Here is a 15,047-nt window from a genome sequence, read left to right as displayed (position 1 = left end):
CAATTTTCTTTGGTTGTAACTGTTTCTGTTAGTCAATAAGCACTTTGTACATGTAACCTAATGCTGCACATCTGGCTGAACCAAGTGATCACATCTGTCAGGATGTAGGACTAGGACAACAGAATCCTCTTACACAGATAAAAAGTTCCGAATTGCAGACATCACTTCTAGCAAGTATTTGCTTAAATGCATGCTTATTCAAATTCAAAGTATATCCCCCCTGTTTGTGAAGGATGTTTTGAATATGTAGTAAATAGGAATAAAAACATTATTAGCCATTGTTAAATTATGGAGCTATTTGAAAAAAGAAATCATGTGGGTGAAAGCAAAATTAAAGATCTAAACGTAAGACCAGAAACTATAAAACTCTTAGAGGAGAACATAGGCAAAACACTCTCTGACATACATCACAGCAGGATCCTCTATGACCCACCTCCCAGAATATTGGAAATAAAAGCAAAAATAAACAAATGGGACCTAATTAACTTTAAAAGCTTCTGCACATCAAAGGAAACTATTAGCAAGGTGAAAAGACAGCCTTCAGAATGGGAGAAGATAATAGCAAATGAAGCAACTGACAAACAACTAATCTCGAGAATATACAAGCAACTCCTACAGCTCAACTCCAGAAAAATAAATGACCCAATCAAAAAATGGGCCAAAGAACTAAATAGACATTTCTCCAAAGAAGACATACAGATAACTAACAAACACATGAAAAGATGCTCACCATCACTCATTATCAGAGAAATGCAAATCAAAACCACAATGAGGTACCATTTCACACCGGTCAGAATGGCTGGGATCCAAAAGTCTACAAGTAATAAATGCTGGAGAGGGTGTGGAGAAAAGGGAACCCTCTTACTCTGTTGGTGGGAATGCAAACTAGTACAGCCACTATGGAGAACAGTGTGGAGATTCCTTAAAAAACTGGAAATAGAACTGCCTTATGATCCAGCAATCCCACTGCTGGGCATACACACTGGGGAAACCAGAAGGGAAAGAGACACGTGTACCCCAATGTTCATCGCAGCACTGTTTATAATAGCCAGGACATGGAAGCAACCTATATGTCCATCAGCAGATGAATGGATAAGAAAGCTGTGGTACATATACACAATGGAGTATTACTCAGCCATTAAAAAGAATACATTTGAATCAGTTCTAATGAGGTGGATGAAACTGGAGCCTATTATACAGAGTGAAGTAAGCCAGAAAGAAAAACACCAATACAGTATACTAATGCATATATATGGAATTTAGAAAGATGGTAACAATAACCCTGTGTATGAGACAGCAAAAGAGACACTGATGTATAGAACAGTCTTATGGACTCTGTGAGAGAGGGAGAGGGTGGGAAGATTTGGGAGAATGGCATTGAAACATGTAAAATGTCATGTGTGAAACGAGTTGCCAGTCCAGGTTCGATGCACAATACTGGATGCTTGGGGCTGGTGCACTGGGACGACCCAGAGGGAGGGAATGGGGAGGGAGGAGGGAGGAGGGTTCAGGATGGGGAATGCATGTTACCTGTGGCGGATTCATTTTGATATTTGGCAAAACTAATACAATTATGTAAAGTTTAAAAAGTAAAATAAAATTAAAAAAAAAAAAAGAAAAAAGAAACCATGTGGGTGAAAGCATAATGACTCAAAAAACTGCCATTCATCCAGTTATCCGTGGATGAGAGGAAATTAGGCTGGCCTGATCCATTTTAGTGCCAGGTAGGAATCTATTCCTAAAGAGCCACCATGAAGGGAATATGATTGTATTTCATTACCCAGTGGCGTCGCCTGCCATGATCAAGGGGTGTGTGGGCAGACGGCTGCACTTACGTGTCTGGGTTCTCTGTGATGATTCCGTCTCCTGATTTCCCTGGACCCTGGATGGATTCCATTGCTGTTGAGTAGAGAACCTTTTGCGTCCCAGGCCGCTTAGCATCAGGCACATTTTGGGAAATTTCCTCTTCTTTTTCTTTGAGGGTATGGTCCAAGATGTGGATCCCCAGCAAAAGGCTATAGTCCATGATCTTGAAGCTTTCCAGCACCTGAGTAAGAAAAAGAACCAGGAGGCCCATCATGCCAATGACTTATAATTCTCATCTGCCCAGGATCAGAGAGATACGTAGACAAGCAGCTCCTGCTTCCCTCCCAGGGGGGTGGCTGACAGAGGAAAAATCAAAGTAAAAACACTGGAGGTTATTATTAGGTCAAATGCAGTAACCACTCTCACCATGGTTCCAAGATGATATTTTTACACAAATCTAAAGTAAGTACATCTTTCTTTAGCACTCCATGAGCGTTTTACTAAGCATTTATTGAACACTTTCCATGAGTCCAGGTGCTAAATGGTTCATTTTGATTCAGTCCTCACAACTCTTTAAGCCAGGTGCTATTACTGTCTCTGTTTCACAGATGAAAAAAATCGAGACACACACAGGAAGTAATTTGCTCGGTATCATACAGCTCAAAAGTGGCAGTGCTGGGATCTGAACCCAGGTGGTCAACTCCAGCACCTTAAGTACTGGAGGACAGAAACCAACAATCAATGGTCTCTAAAAACCTGTACCCTCCTGAGCATGAAGACTCAGCTGGAATGGGCTTTTACCTGAATTCCGTTCTCAAAACTTTCATCTTCCTAAAGTTCAGGGGCCCCCTTTTCAAAGCTTGTCTTTCAAAGTTACCATCAGTTTCCCTGTAGGAAGTCTTTTTTTAAAAGTATGGTCTCAACAAAGAACAGGACTTACTGTTTAATTATCCACTCAGCAAATAGTGGGAAAGGGAAGGAATTAAAAGTAGCTGGATGTAGCCAGAAAAAGGAGATGGGGGAAAAAAATGGAGACATGATCAAGACGTGAGGCAGGCAGCAACATGGCTCTTGAGTATGGGTAAGTCTTATACTCAGGACCCTTCAACTGAGGAAGAGTGTTCAGGGGGAGTTCAGGAAAATGGGAAATTCTCTATTATACGATAAAGTTTTTTTCCCAATGGTTTGTTTATGATTCTCCTCTACAACAGATTTTTTTGACACCTGGCATTTCTCACACAAAGCTGCTCAGGAAATCAAAACAGCCCAGAAAGAACAGCCTGATGGCGAATAGCTACCCCTGAACCAACATGACAATGTATCTCTGTACTCTAGTTAGGAAATGCCTTTGGAGATCAGAGTCTATAGATAATTGTTTAACCAGGGATTGAATACGTATGCATTACACTGAATTCCGTTCAAGTGTATATCTCGAACTTGTACACACTTGAACTTCAAGTGTATATCTTGAATTCAAGTGTATATCTTACACTTCTCCTTCTCCCTCAGTCAACTGCTTTTGATCAGACACTTACGACATACTTAAAAACGGTTGGGGCTTCCCTGGTGGCTCAGTGTAAAAAACCCGTCTGCCAATACAAGCGACACAGGTTTGAGCCCTGGGTTGGGAAGATCTCCTGGAGAAGGAAATAGTAACCCACTCCAGCATCTTGTGCCTGGGAAATCCCATGGAGAGAGGAGCCTGGCAGGCTACATTCCATGGGGTCACAAAGAATTGGACACGACTGAATACTAAAACAACAACAAAGAAAGGTCAGGCCTGAGGATTCAAATACTTGGGGCTGCCACTTACTGGATGCCATTTAATGGTAGGCTTTGTGAACTATTTTTTGTGGGCTTTCCTTGTGGCTCAGCTGGTAAAAAATCCACCTGCAATGAGAGAGACCTGGGTTCAGTCCTTGGGTTGGGAAGATCCCCTGGAGAAGGGAAAGGTTATGCACTCCAATATTCTGGCCTGGAGAATTCCACGGACTATATAGTCCATGGGGTCACAAAGAGTTGGACACGATTGAGTGACTTTCACTTTTCATTTTTGTGAACTATGACGTATATGGCCTTTGGAAAATATGGTTATTCCTAGGTCTTATGTATCTTTGCTGGCAATGAGGAAACTTTAAGTGGGTTGGAAGTATTACTTAATCCTGAGTGCTCACCATTTACCTTTCAGTAAACTGACTTGAATACTTTCAGAAGGAGGCAGGCAAGAGATAAGAGTAGAATCTTATTATTTAAGCAGTATAGGCCCTGGAACTTTCTAAGCCAGGATATCACAGACTGGCCTGACAGCAAAGTGGAACCAGTTTCCCCAACCTGAGGAAGAGGGACTCCAAGACTGGAGGAAGAAGGAAGGGCGACAGGAAAAGCTCCTCACCACATTCCCAGCGCTGCAGCCTTAGACCCACTGGCTGGTTCCCTATGGAGGCACACCCATGCCTTGCCCCTCTGGAATACAACACAGAGCTGGGGAAGACGGGCCTGCATCAGGGTTGCCAAGGACCCAGCCTCTTAAAAGAAAACACTAACAGACACTGGATGCTTTCTTCAGACAGAAACAAGCATAGATAGAACTTAGCCTTTCCAATTCCCCACCATGCTGAAAGAAAGGCTTGGGAACAGTGCCCATCCAGAGACAATGCGACCCTGCACAATGACAACCGTGTTCAGATACCAGTTTTCCTGCTCTCATGTATCAGTGCTGGCATGTCCCTTCTTAGAACGAATGTTGGAGACGGACACGCAGGACACAGTGCACAAACTCTGTGACCCTAGGTAGATTATGTCACCTCCCCAGGCTTCAGTTTCCTCCTCAGTAAAAATGGTGGCAATAACATTAGCTACTGCACAGGGTGCTTGTGAAAACTAAATATGGTAATGCAGATAAGGTGTTTAGAGAAATTCCTAACACAAAGAAAGTGCTCAGTTCATTGTTAGTTATCATCATGGTTACAACTCATTGCTCACATGTGAGATGTCAGCTGGAAGCAGACACCCTGGGGTTATACTTCTGAAAACAGACATTCATAAAAAGCCAACAAAAATATGACTGCACTTCCAGCCTGCTTGCTAGTATCCCTTTGGTGTGTCCCAATTCCTTTAGAAGTTCTGGGTTCATGGCACCGAGGAGCACTGCATGGATGTTCAACAGGAAAAGGTTGGCTGACACAGCAATTCTGGCCAATGTGCTATAAAATAATGGCCTCGCAATCTGCCTGAGGGAACAGTCCTGTGTTCCGTGGGTGAAAATCACAGCCTTGTGCTCTGTACAGCCCCAAGTGTCCACTGGTAACCCCAAAGCAGTGACCTGGCTTCAAGAGCAAATTCTAGTCAGTCTCCGAGACAATGTTCTACACATTTCACAGGCCTCCAGAGTGAAAACTGAAAGGCACTCCTGGACACCGTCATATTTGTTTAATTTTTCTCTGCAAAGCACCCAAGTATTAACTCTGCTTATAAATAAGCTTTCTTTATACAATAATTTTTCTTAAAGTTTCTTACAATAATTGTCTAATGCACTATTCAAACAATGGCTTTATCTGTACCTGTAGTCTCCTTTCTTGCTCAAGGACAGGCCACAGAGAACATGTGTATTTTATAAGTGATGTGAAGTCAGGCTGGACAAAGCAAGAAGCAATTTCAATGCTTTATGTGGTCAAATATCAGGCTGGGTTTATTAAAAAAACATACAAGCCAAAACTTAGAATTAACTAAGAGAAAGCTATAAATAAGTTTGAGACAGATTAGATTTCTCTGTACTTTTTAATTGGATTGCCAACATCTCTGAAGGGTCTGGATTGTCCTCAAGAGGCCAGGTTTCTACTTTCCAAGTGAAAGTCTTAAAAAAAAAAAAAAAAGATAAGTTATCTTCCTATTGTGTGGAAATCTGAGCATGATAGTTGGATTTGGGCTTAGGGAAAGCCACCATCCATAACAAATGTTAAGAAAGAAAAAGATAAATATATAGATGTATATTTTAAATGAAATTCCCAAACTTGTGCAATGAAAAATTCTGGGAACAGATTTTAGTCATGTGCACAGCAGATGTGCATCAATTAGGAACAAAATAGTTGTTATTCATATCTTCCCGGATCGTTAATGAAAGGAATCAATAAATCTGCCAGAACCTTAACATGTGAGTGTTAAGAGGGTGCAACATCCTGCAACACGACAGACACCAGTCTAGTCTGCCACTCAGGTGCACGCTTTTTTCCCAGACTGTCGGCCTGACCTCACTGTTGCTGGTGGATCCTGTACCCGTGCATTTGCTTTGCAAAATAGCTGCAAGGCAAACACAGGTGCTTTCCCATCCAGCTGGGCCAGACCTTACTCCCTCACCTGTGAAAAAGAGAAAGCAGGAAGGATTCACAGACATATGCAAAACTGAAAGTAAGTTGAAATACCACAGTGTTTTTTTATCCTTAGACCCAGATTATTTTTTCTCTTCTTTCTCAAGGACTATTTTAAGTCAGTAATAATACTGGAATGTGGTTAACAACAACAAAAAAAAGCCAACGTCAAAGCAGCTGCTACATTATCCTGAAGACGTGCTCAAAACTACTTCTTCCAAGATAAAGAATATCCTCTAGGCTTTCATGGCTGGCGCTGCATCAGGGGGGCTCTCATTCACATACAATCTCTGTAGACTTGGTGACCTAACATGGGAGATGCCACAGCTTAGAACGGCAGGCCAACGCTATGCTCCTTTCACAGACAAAGGTCAGAAAGAGGGGTGTTCTTTTTCCTTTTCCATCCTCTGTGCCATAGCCCTTAGCCCGCTGCACACTGCTTTCTGCTCCTCAACTAGATGGAGCCAGCATGACTGCATGGTGAGAAGACTCCATGCCTGAGAGCCAGGTGGCCTGGTTTGACTCATGGCTCCTGCATTGGTTTGTCTTTGAGCAGAGTATATAGCCTCTCTGGGCCTGGTATCCTCGTTCATAAAATAGAAATAATAGGGACACCTACCTCACAGAGTTAGTGTGAAGATTAGTTCATCCACGTGAAGTCTTAGGACAGTCAAGACATAGAAAAAGCATCCAGTATGTGCTAGTTCTTCTTATTGCCCTTGCTCTCCACCACCTGTAGAATAAACCACCCCCACTGGAATCTCTACTCATCCTTAGCTATAAGGCCCACCTTCTCTTGGTTCTTTGCCTTCCTATTTGTTTTTCCCAGTACTTTCCTCTATGCTCTAAGAATATTCACCAGAGTTCTCTCTTCAACTCCTCTTTTTCTTACTTTTCTACAGTGACATTCATTTAGTACCCTGGAAAAAAATAAGTTGAGTGTCTAGTCTGTGCCAGGCCCCACGGAAGTTGCCAGATCTTCAGGGGTAAGTAAAACAGACAACTACACCATCCTCAAAATTACACAAGCTTTGCATCACAGGTTGAAGTAAGGCCTGGAAGGAAAAATAAGGGTGCTGTGGAGATACCACACAAAATGGTGACCTACTTTTAACTATGGGAAAGCAGCAATAGAGCAGGTAAGAAATGATAGTACTTGAATGACACAGCAGCAGGGGAGCTCAAGGGAGACATGGATAGATTTAAGAATATTTTAGGGGTTGATTCCAACTATCATTGGTCCACAGACAGCTCCTAAGATGCTATCTTTAATCTGAACTGAATGCCTAAGTTCCAGTCCCGTATATTTCCCATAGCCTTCTGCTGCACATTTCTGTACACTGTCCTGCTGCAACCCCAAACTTTTTTTTTTAATATAATTTTTAATTGGAGGATAATTACTTCACAATATTGTGATGGTTTCTGCCACACATCAACATGAGTCAGCCATAGATAGACATGTGTCCTCTCCTTCTTGAACCCTCCTCCCGCCTCCCTCCCCATCTCATCCCTCTAGGTTGTCACAGAGCACCAGCTTCGTGCAACCTCCAACTCTTCTTTCTCACTTTTTCTCTGAAATCATCCTAATGTGGATTTTGGACTCCACGACTCCTCTTCCTTTCATTACGTTTCCCAATCCTGCAGCTTCTATAATCAAAATCATCCTCCTTGCTAATACTTTGATTTCAACTTCCCTTTCTTTTTCTGATTCATTCTTGACCCCTTCACCTGACCAGGTCACCTCACATCCCTCCTCAAAGCCTGCGGTCTCTCACCATTGCTCAGGTGACACTGAGATCCTTGCTACTGTGGCCCCAGCCAACATCTGCTATTTACCACCTGTCTAGAGACACCGCCCAGGCTAGTCAAACTGAAATCCCATAATTACCCCTAAATACGCTCAGGCCATTTCTTCTTAAAGGTCCTCATTTCAAACCTTACTGGTTTTTCAAAGCCTATCTCAATTCTTGCCTCCATAAAGACTAGACTCATGATCTACACAAAATATCAGGAACACATCTCCCCTCTGAAAACTCAAGCACATTATTAGTACCCCTCTATGGAATAAAATACAACTATCCGTTTATCTATGCTTTTCCTATTGTACATATAAGGCTGCTCCATTCACCAAAGACTTGTTTTACTTTGTGCTCCCTGCTTGCACTCTGATCAGAGCAGAAATATGCATTTTTATACTGCTTTCCATATGAAAAAGTAAGGGAAAAACAAAATATTCAGCAGCAAAGAATGTATAGCAATACATCTTACATTAATATCTCCAATATAAGAACTTGGATATTGCGCTTCACAATTACAATGCGTGTGAAAAATCTTCAGCACTGAAAGCATTTACTGTGATTCTGTGTTCTATGTTGTCAGAAAAAAAAAATAAATAAAGATAATAGCCTACAGTATTCTCAAACCTTCCCACACCAGAAGTATTTATATCCACTTTGTCAAGGACAAAAATCAAGCTGTTATTTAGAGACTCTGAATTTACTGTTTTGTAGGCACACAACTAAATGGCAGATAAAAGGCAAGCTTGTTTTCTATAAACTAGGCTGAGCTTGGAATCTGGTAAGAGTATCACATTTCTTTTAAGGAAGCGTTTGCAAAAAAGGGCATGTCACAGGCTGGGTCAACTTCAAAGACCCATTAAGCATCCAAGAGTGCTTGGTGCTGAATTTAGGTTGGAGGCTCTGTTCTGAAACACATTTAAGGGCTTCCTTTGCTTTCCTGTCCTCTATTTCTCTGCTCTTCCAATCTGTAAGATATGTGAAGTTAAGTTGGCACAAGACTGAGAAAGGATGATAATCAGGTAAGTCCAAAAGACTGCTGAAAAATGGCTCCATTTTAAAAATGGTACCTGGGCTTCCCTGCAGTTCAGTGGTTAGGAATCTGCCTTGCAATTCAGGGGACACCAGTTTGATCCCTCATCCAGGACGATCCCACATGCCACAGAGCAACTAAGTCAGCAAGCCACAACTACTGAGCCTGCACTGCAACAATTGAAGCCCGTGAGCTTAGAGCCTGTGCTCCACAACAAGAGAAACCACTGCACAGAGAAGCCTGAGCACGGCAACAACGAGTATGCTCCTCTCACCGCAACTAGAGAAAGTCTGTGCAGCAGAGAAGACCCATCACAGCCAAAAAATAAATAAATCTTTTAAAAAATGGTTCCCAGCACCAGGAGATATTCACAGGGGCAATATAACAGAATTCATCTGTAAACCATGCCTTATGCAAAGTGGAGAAGGATGATGATTCTAGGAGGAAAAAGATGCTCTTTGATCAGATTTAAGGCAAGCAGAATTTCTAATAATTTTCCATGTTGGGGGGCTCTTATGGAAATTAATCAAGTCATTAAAAATTTTATTGAGCACCTATTATGTGCTTGACGGCAACTGTAGCCATGAAATGAAAAGACACTTGCTCCTTGAAAGAAAAGCTATGACAAACCTAGACACCATATTAAAAAGCAGAGACATTACTTTGCTGACAAAGGTCCATATAGTCAAAGCTATGGTTTTTCTGGGAGAAGGAAATGGCACCCCACTCCAGTACTCTTGCCTGGAAAATCCCATGGATGGAGGAGCCTGGGAGGCTGCAGTCCATGGGGTCACGAAGAGTCGGACACGACTGAGTGACTTCACTTTCCCTTTTCACTTTCATGCATTGGAGAAGAAAATGGCAACCCACTCCAGTGTTCTTGCCTGGAGAATCCCAGGGTCGGTGGAGCCTGGTGGGCTGCCATCTATGAGGTCGCACGGAGTCGGACACAACTGACGCGACTTAGCAGCAGCAGCAGCAGCATGGTTTTTCCAGTAGTCATGTATGGATGTGAGAGATGGACTATAAAGAAGGCTGAGCACTGAAGAATTGATGCTTTTGAACTGTGGTGTTGGAGAAGACTCTTGAGAGTCCCTTGGACTGCAAGGAGATCCAACCAGTCAAAGGAAATTAACCCTGAATATTCACTGGAAAGACTGATGCTGAAGCTGAAGCTCCAATACTTTGGCCACTTGATGCAAAGAGCCAACTCCCTGGAAAAGACCCTGATGCTTGGAAATTTTGAAGGCAGGAGGAGAAGGGGACAACAGAGGACGAGATGGCTGGATGGCATCACTGACTCAATGGACATGAGTTTGAGCAAACTCAGGGAGATGGTGAAGGACAGGATGCCTGGTGTGCTGCAGTCCATGGGGTCGCAGAGAGTCAGCCATGACTCAGCAACTGAACAACAACAAGCTATGTGCTTGGCACTCTCTTGTTTAGAAATCCTTTGAGCAGTCTAACTAATGCATGATAAAATAAGAACATCACCATTTTATAACACCTAATGAGTTTGAGTGGACTCCAGGAGTTGGTGATGGACAGGGAGGTCTGGTGTGCTGCAATTCATGGGGCTGCAAAGAGTCAGACATGACTGAGCGACTGAACTGAACTGAATGAATTAAAGCATCCAGTTAGTGGTCAAACATTTAGATCCAACAACCAATCTACAGGAAATGAAAGGGGAAAGAGGTGTATACTGAAAGAAATTATGAGAAACATAACCAGTAGAATCTGGACAATGGAATATACAAACCAATTTCTTCAACAAGTATCAATGAAATAATAAATGACCAGGGTAAAGGGGAGTGGTTAACCAGTAGACCCTATTTAAACCTTGATACAAACTATAAAAAAAGGGTTTTTCCCCCAGATACAACTAGAAATTTGAACACTGACTAGTAAGAATTATTAATTTTCTACAGGTATGATGAAGAGGTTGTAGTTACTTTTTTAAAAAGGAGTCTTTAGTAACTAGGGATTATTTGAGCAAAATGATTGGCAAAAACATTTATGTTAATTCAGTAAGACAAAACAGTATCCTGAAGATTTTATGCAAGTAGACATTCCTGGATGCACTGGCTTAGGGTAAAATGAATGTAAGGCTATGCCACTCCTCCCCAAGTAGGCTCCTTGGAATACAGCCCCAGAATTACTTGCATGTCCAAGTTCAGTTAAAGCCGAAAGTTGTCTTTTAAATTTAATTTAATTTCCTCAATACAGCTCAGAGTGTTCTTTGCTAATATGATAAAGAGAAAAAAACAGGCTGTGACAAGCCAAGCAGTTTTGACTGGTAGAGCAGACTGAAATAAATATTCAATCTCTAATTTAGTGATGGCAATAATGTGGTTTTTCACTGTGTCTAATGTGGTGACTTAGAATATCAAGCTGTGCTTGATAAACATGTAAAAAAGTCTTTTTTGCTCACTTAAAAAGCTTAAAGAAATAGAAGCATACCTTATAGCACTAGAAAATCAATTATTTTAAAAGCCGTATCAATCTATTAATATGCATATGAATGTATGAATGAAAACATATATTCTTCAGCTTCTATATTAGATGGATTATGGATCTTTTCTTTATGGAGACTATTTTTACACATTACTGTATCTTAATAAATTATTTTATAAACATATTTAAAAGTAACATTAAAACTGTCAAGTACTTCCCATTCTATCTTCTAGTTGCCATCACTAGAAGTGACTTGCTTCACTGTGGCTTAAGTGATGGGACAGTTGAGAAACTGGGCTGATAAGCTGTCCAGTGAGACTCAGAGGCCACTCATGGCCCAAGTTTCCATGCCCACTTCAATGTACGAGGTGCAATTTCTGACACCTTCTCACCACCTACTACGGTCCACTCCTTGCGGTGAACTGTCTCTGAGTAAAGAGGAAAAAAGTCCTCCTCTCTCTCCTCTTCACTTTAATAAACAAAGAGAGCAAAGAAGAAGGGGAGAATCTGTCCACAATAAATAAAACCTCAATTGTGTGGCCTTAAGGTTTGAGGCAAGGGCCATACCCTATTCACTTTTCTCTCTCCCACAGACTTAGCACAGAGCCATATGCAGGGCAAGAATTAGAAACTATTTGTTGAATGACATGTAGTTAATTTAGCAGGAAGGTAAGGAAGGATTTGTCAACTGAGATTCCAGTGATGGTTTGAAGCCAGAGAAATCAAGCCAAGCCATGCTCTGAGATCATTCAAGGTTCCACAGGACAGGCAGAATCTCAGGTGTGGGAAAGTCTCCATTTGTACTGAAAAGCTTACAATTTATGAAGAACAATAAGTACCTACCCATAGGGTAAGTTTTAAGAAGTGACAGGAAACCCAGATTGCGGGAGGCATCACTAGAAATGAATTCTTTGGGGTCTTGAGGCATTTTAATTAAGAAACAACTATATATGTACATGGTCAAAATTAAGGAAAGTACAAGATGGCAGCTCAGTGCTACGTCCCACAGAGCATGAGGGTGAGGGTTTGAGGTGAAAATAGAATATAAAGTGCAATATTCTGCAATATGCTCTGGTGCAATATTCTAGTCTCTGTGTCAAGATGTGATCCACACCCTACATGTTTGATGATGTTTACCTAACAAAATGGACTGATAAAAGGTTAGTCTACACCAGTCCTGAGAGGGAGTTCAATTTTGAGTAAGATTATTATTTAAATTCAGACACGAACGTTTAAATTTGGAGAGACAAATAATAATTGGCAAGTACAAGACTGTGGATTTTAGTGAGCAAGAGTAGTCATGAAAAGTCCAGTGGTCCCTGGTTTTCCAGTGGTTAAGACTCTATGCTCCCAATGCAAGGGGACTGGGTTCAACCCCTGGTCAGGGAACTAGATCCCATATGCCACAACTAAGAGTTTGCATGCCACAGCTAAAGATCCCACATGCAGCAATAAGCACTGACGATCCCAGGCGTCACAGCTGAGACCTGGCACAGCCAAAGAAATAATAAAAATGAAAAAAGAAAAAAGAGTAGTCATGGAAAAATTAAGAGAGTCTAATTTTCCTACGCAGCTGAGTGCACAGAAAGTAAATTTGTAATCCCAAACCACTGCTTTCTCTGCTCCTGGAGAATGAAGTGGTTGACATATTTTCTCTAATTGCTAATAATCTAGAAAAAGTTATATAGCTCTTTCATAAACAGAAATATCAGAGGCTGGTGAGTCTCCACCTACAGAGAACGTCCGTACCATCTGAAGCCCGATTATCAGGTGAAAATGTAGCAAACAATGAGATGGCATCTAGAATGGTTTGTTTTGGGAACAGCTGGGGTTGACCGAACACAAGTGAAGTTTAAAAATGAGGTCTTCATGTGGAGAAATGAAGAGAGGATGTTAACAAGATCAGACTGCAGCCAGGCTCACTTTCAGGGTGGATGAGGACACTTTAAATAAAGATTAGGTTTTAACCTCCCTGCAGCCCTACTACCTAAGGACAACTGATACATCCAGTGGACTATGCATTCTTTTTAAAATATTTTTTCCCCAAGTGTACGTGTACACAAATGCACAGATGCATGTTTTATAAAAAGTTGAAATTTAATAAATTCATTAAAAACAGATTGTCCTTGGCCATTTCACTCTTAAGAGGGGAGAAAGAAATTCTCCCGTGGAGATTTTCTACCTCACAATGTAGAGGGTAGAATTTTGAGGAACAAAAATGAGGAGAGAAGTGTTACACTTGCTGGGTTGAAATACTCAATTAAAAAATGTCTTTGAAGGAGGAACACTGGTGACATCAAAGGGACAGTCACTTGCAGGAGAGGGGAGGCATATAAAGTGTGCTGGCTGATGGGGACAGGGACGAAGAGCCGTGCACATGAGCCAAAGCCTCTCAGAGGCCAGTAAGTGCTGATCTTTTGGGAAAGAACTAGAACCAAAGTGTGGCCCAAGAAGTACCCTGCCTTTCCCAAGACAGTCAAGGAAGCCCTGTTTTTCCAGAATATGAGTATTTGAGTAAATGTGCACTGAATACTGAATGAATAAAATAAAGCCCTGTAAAAATCAAACTGATTTCACTCTTTAAAAGCGTTTCTAAACAGTGTCAGACTTTATTTTTCTGGGCTCCAAAATCACTGCAGATGGTGACTGCAGCCATGAAATTAAAAGACGTTTACTCCTTGGAAGGAAAGTTATGACCAACCTAGATAGCATATTGAAAAGCGGAGACATTCCTTTGTCAACAAAGGTCCATCTAGTCAAGGCTATGGTTTTTCCTGTGGTCATGTATGGATGTGAGAGTTGGACTGTGAAGAAAGCTGAGCACCGAAGAATTGATGCTTTTGAACTGTGGTGTTGGATAAGACTCTTGAGAGTCCCTTGGACTGCAAGGAGATCCAACCAGTCCATTCTGAAGGAGATCAGCCCTGGGATTTCTTTGGAAGGAATGATGCTAAAGCTGAAACTCCAGTACTTTGGCCACCTCATGCGAAGAGTTGACTCATTGGAAAAGACTCTGATGCTGGGAGGGATTGGGGGCAGGAGGAGAAGGGGACGACAGAGGATGAGATGGCTGGATGGCATCACTGACTCGATGGCCGTGAGTCTGGGTGAACTCCAGGAGTTGGTGATGGACAGGGAGGCCTGGCGTGCTGCGATTAATGGGGTCGCAAAGAGTCGGACACGATTGAGCGACTGAACTGAACTGAACTGACAGAGTTTTTGAGAGCTTCCCCAGAAGCTCAGCTGTTAGAGCATCCACCTACAATGCAGGAGACCCTAGTTCAATTCCTGGGTCAGGAAGAGTCCCTGGAAAAGGGATAGACTACCCATTCCAGTATACTTGGACTTCCCTGGTGGCTTACATTATAAAGGGTCTGCCTGTAATACAGGAGATCTGGGTTCAATGCCTGGGTCAGGACGATCCCCTGAAGAAGGCAATGGCAACACCTTCCAGTATTCTTGCCTGGAGAATTCCACGGACAGAGGAGTCTAGCAGGTTATAGACCATGGGGTTGCAAAGAGTTAGACATGACTGACTGGCTAACACACACACAGAGTCTTTGATTTTATGGCCAACTTGGATATATAGAGTCA

The 15,047-nt window shown here is 41.9% G+C and overlaps 1 protein-coding gene across 3 annotated transcripts in view; it reads right to left on the bottom strand.

Moving 5' to 3' along the window:
• The window catches only part of PIP5K1B (phosphatidylinositol-4-phosphate 5-kinase type 1 beta), a 471,859-nt gene that overhangs the window by 93,381 nt on the left and 363,431 nt on the right, over positions 1 to 15,047 (bottom strand). For all 3 annotated transcript variants that reach the window (XM_055578263.1, XM_055578262.1, XM_055578261.1), the window contains one exon: positions 1,836 to 2,047. In XM_055578263.1, the coding sequence (XP_055434238.1) occupies positions 1,836 to 2,047 (212 nt within the window). The remainder of the gene's footprint in view (positions 1 to 1,835; positions 2,048 to 15,047) is intronic.

Source organism: Bubalus kerabau, chromosome 4 (assembly GCF_029407905.1).
Source record: "Bubalus kerabau isolate K-KA32 ecotype Philippines breed swamp buffalo chromosome 4, PCC_UOA_SB_1v2, whole genome shotgun sequence".
In the NCBI taxonomy this organism is placed as follows: domain Eukaryota; kingdom Metazoa; phylum Chordata; class Mammalia; order Artiodactyla; family Bovidae; genus Bubalus; species Bubalus kerabau.
Note: the sequence above shows the minus strand (reverse complement) of the source record. Positions and strands in the feature narration are given on the sequence as shown.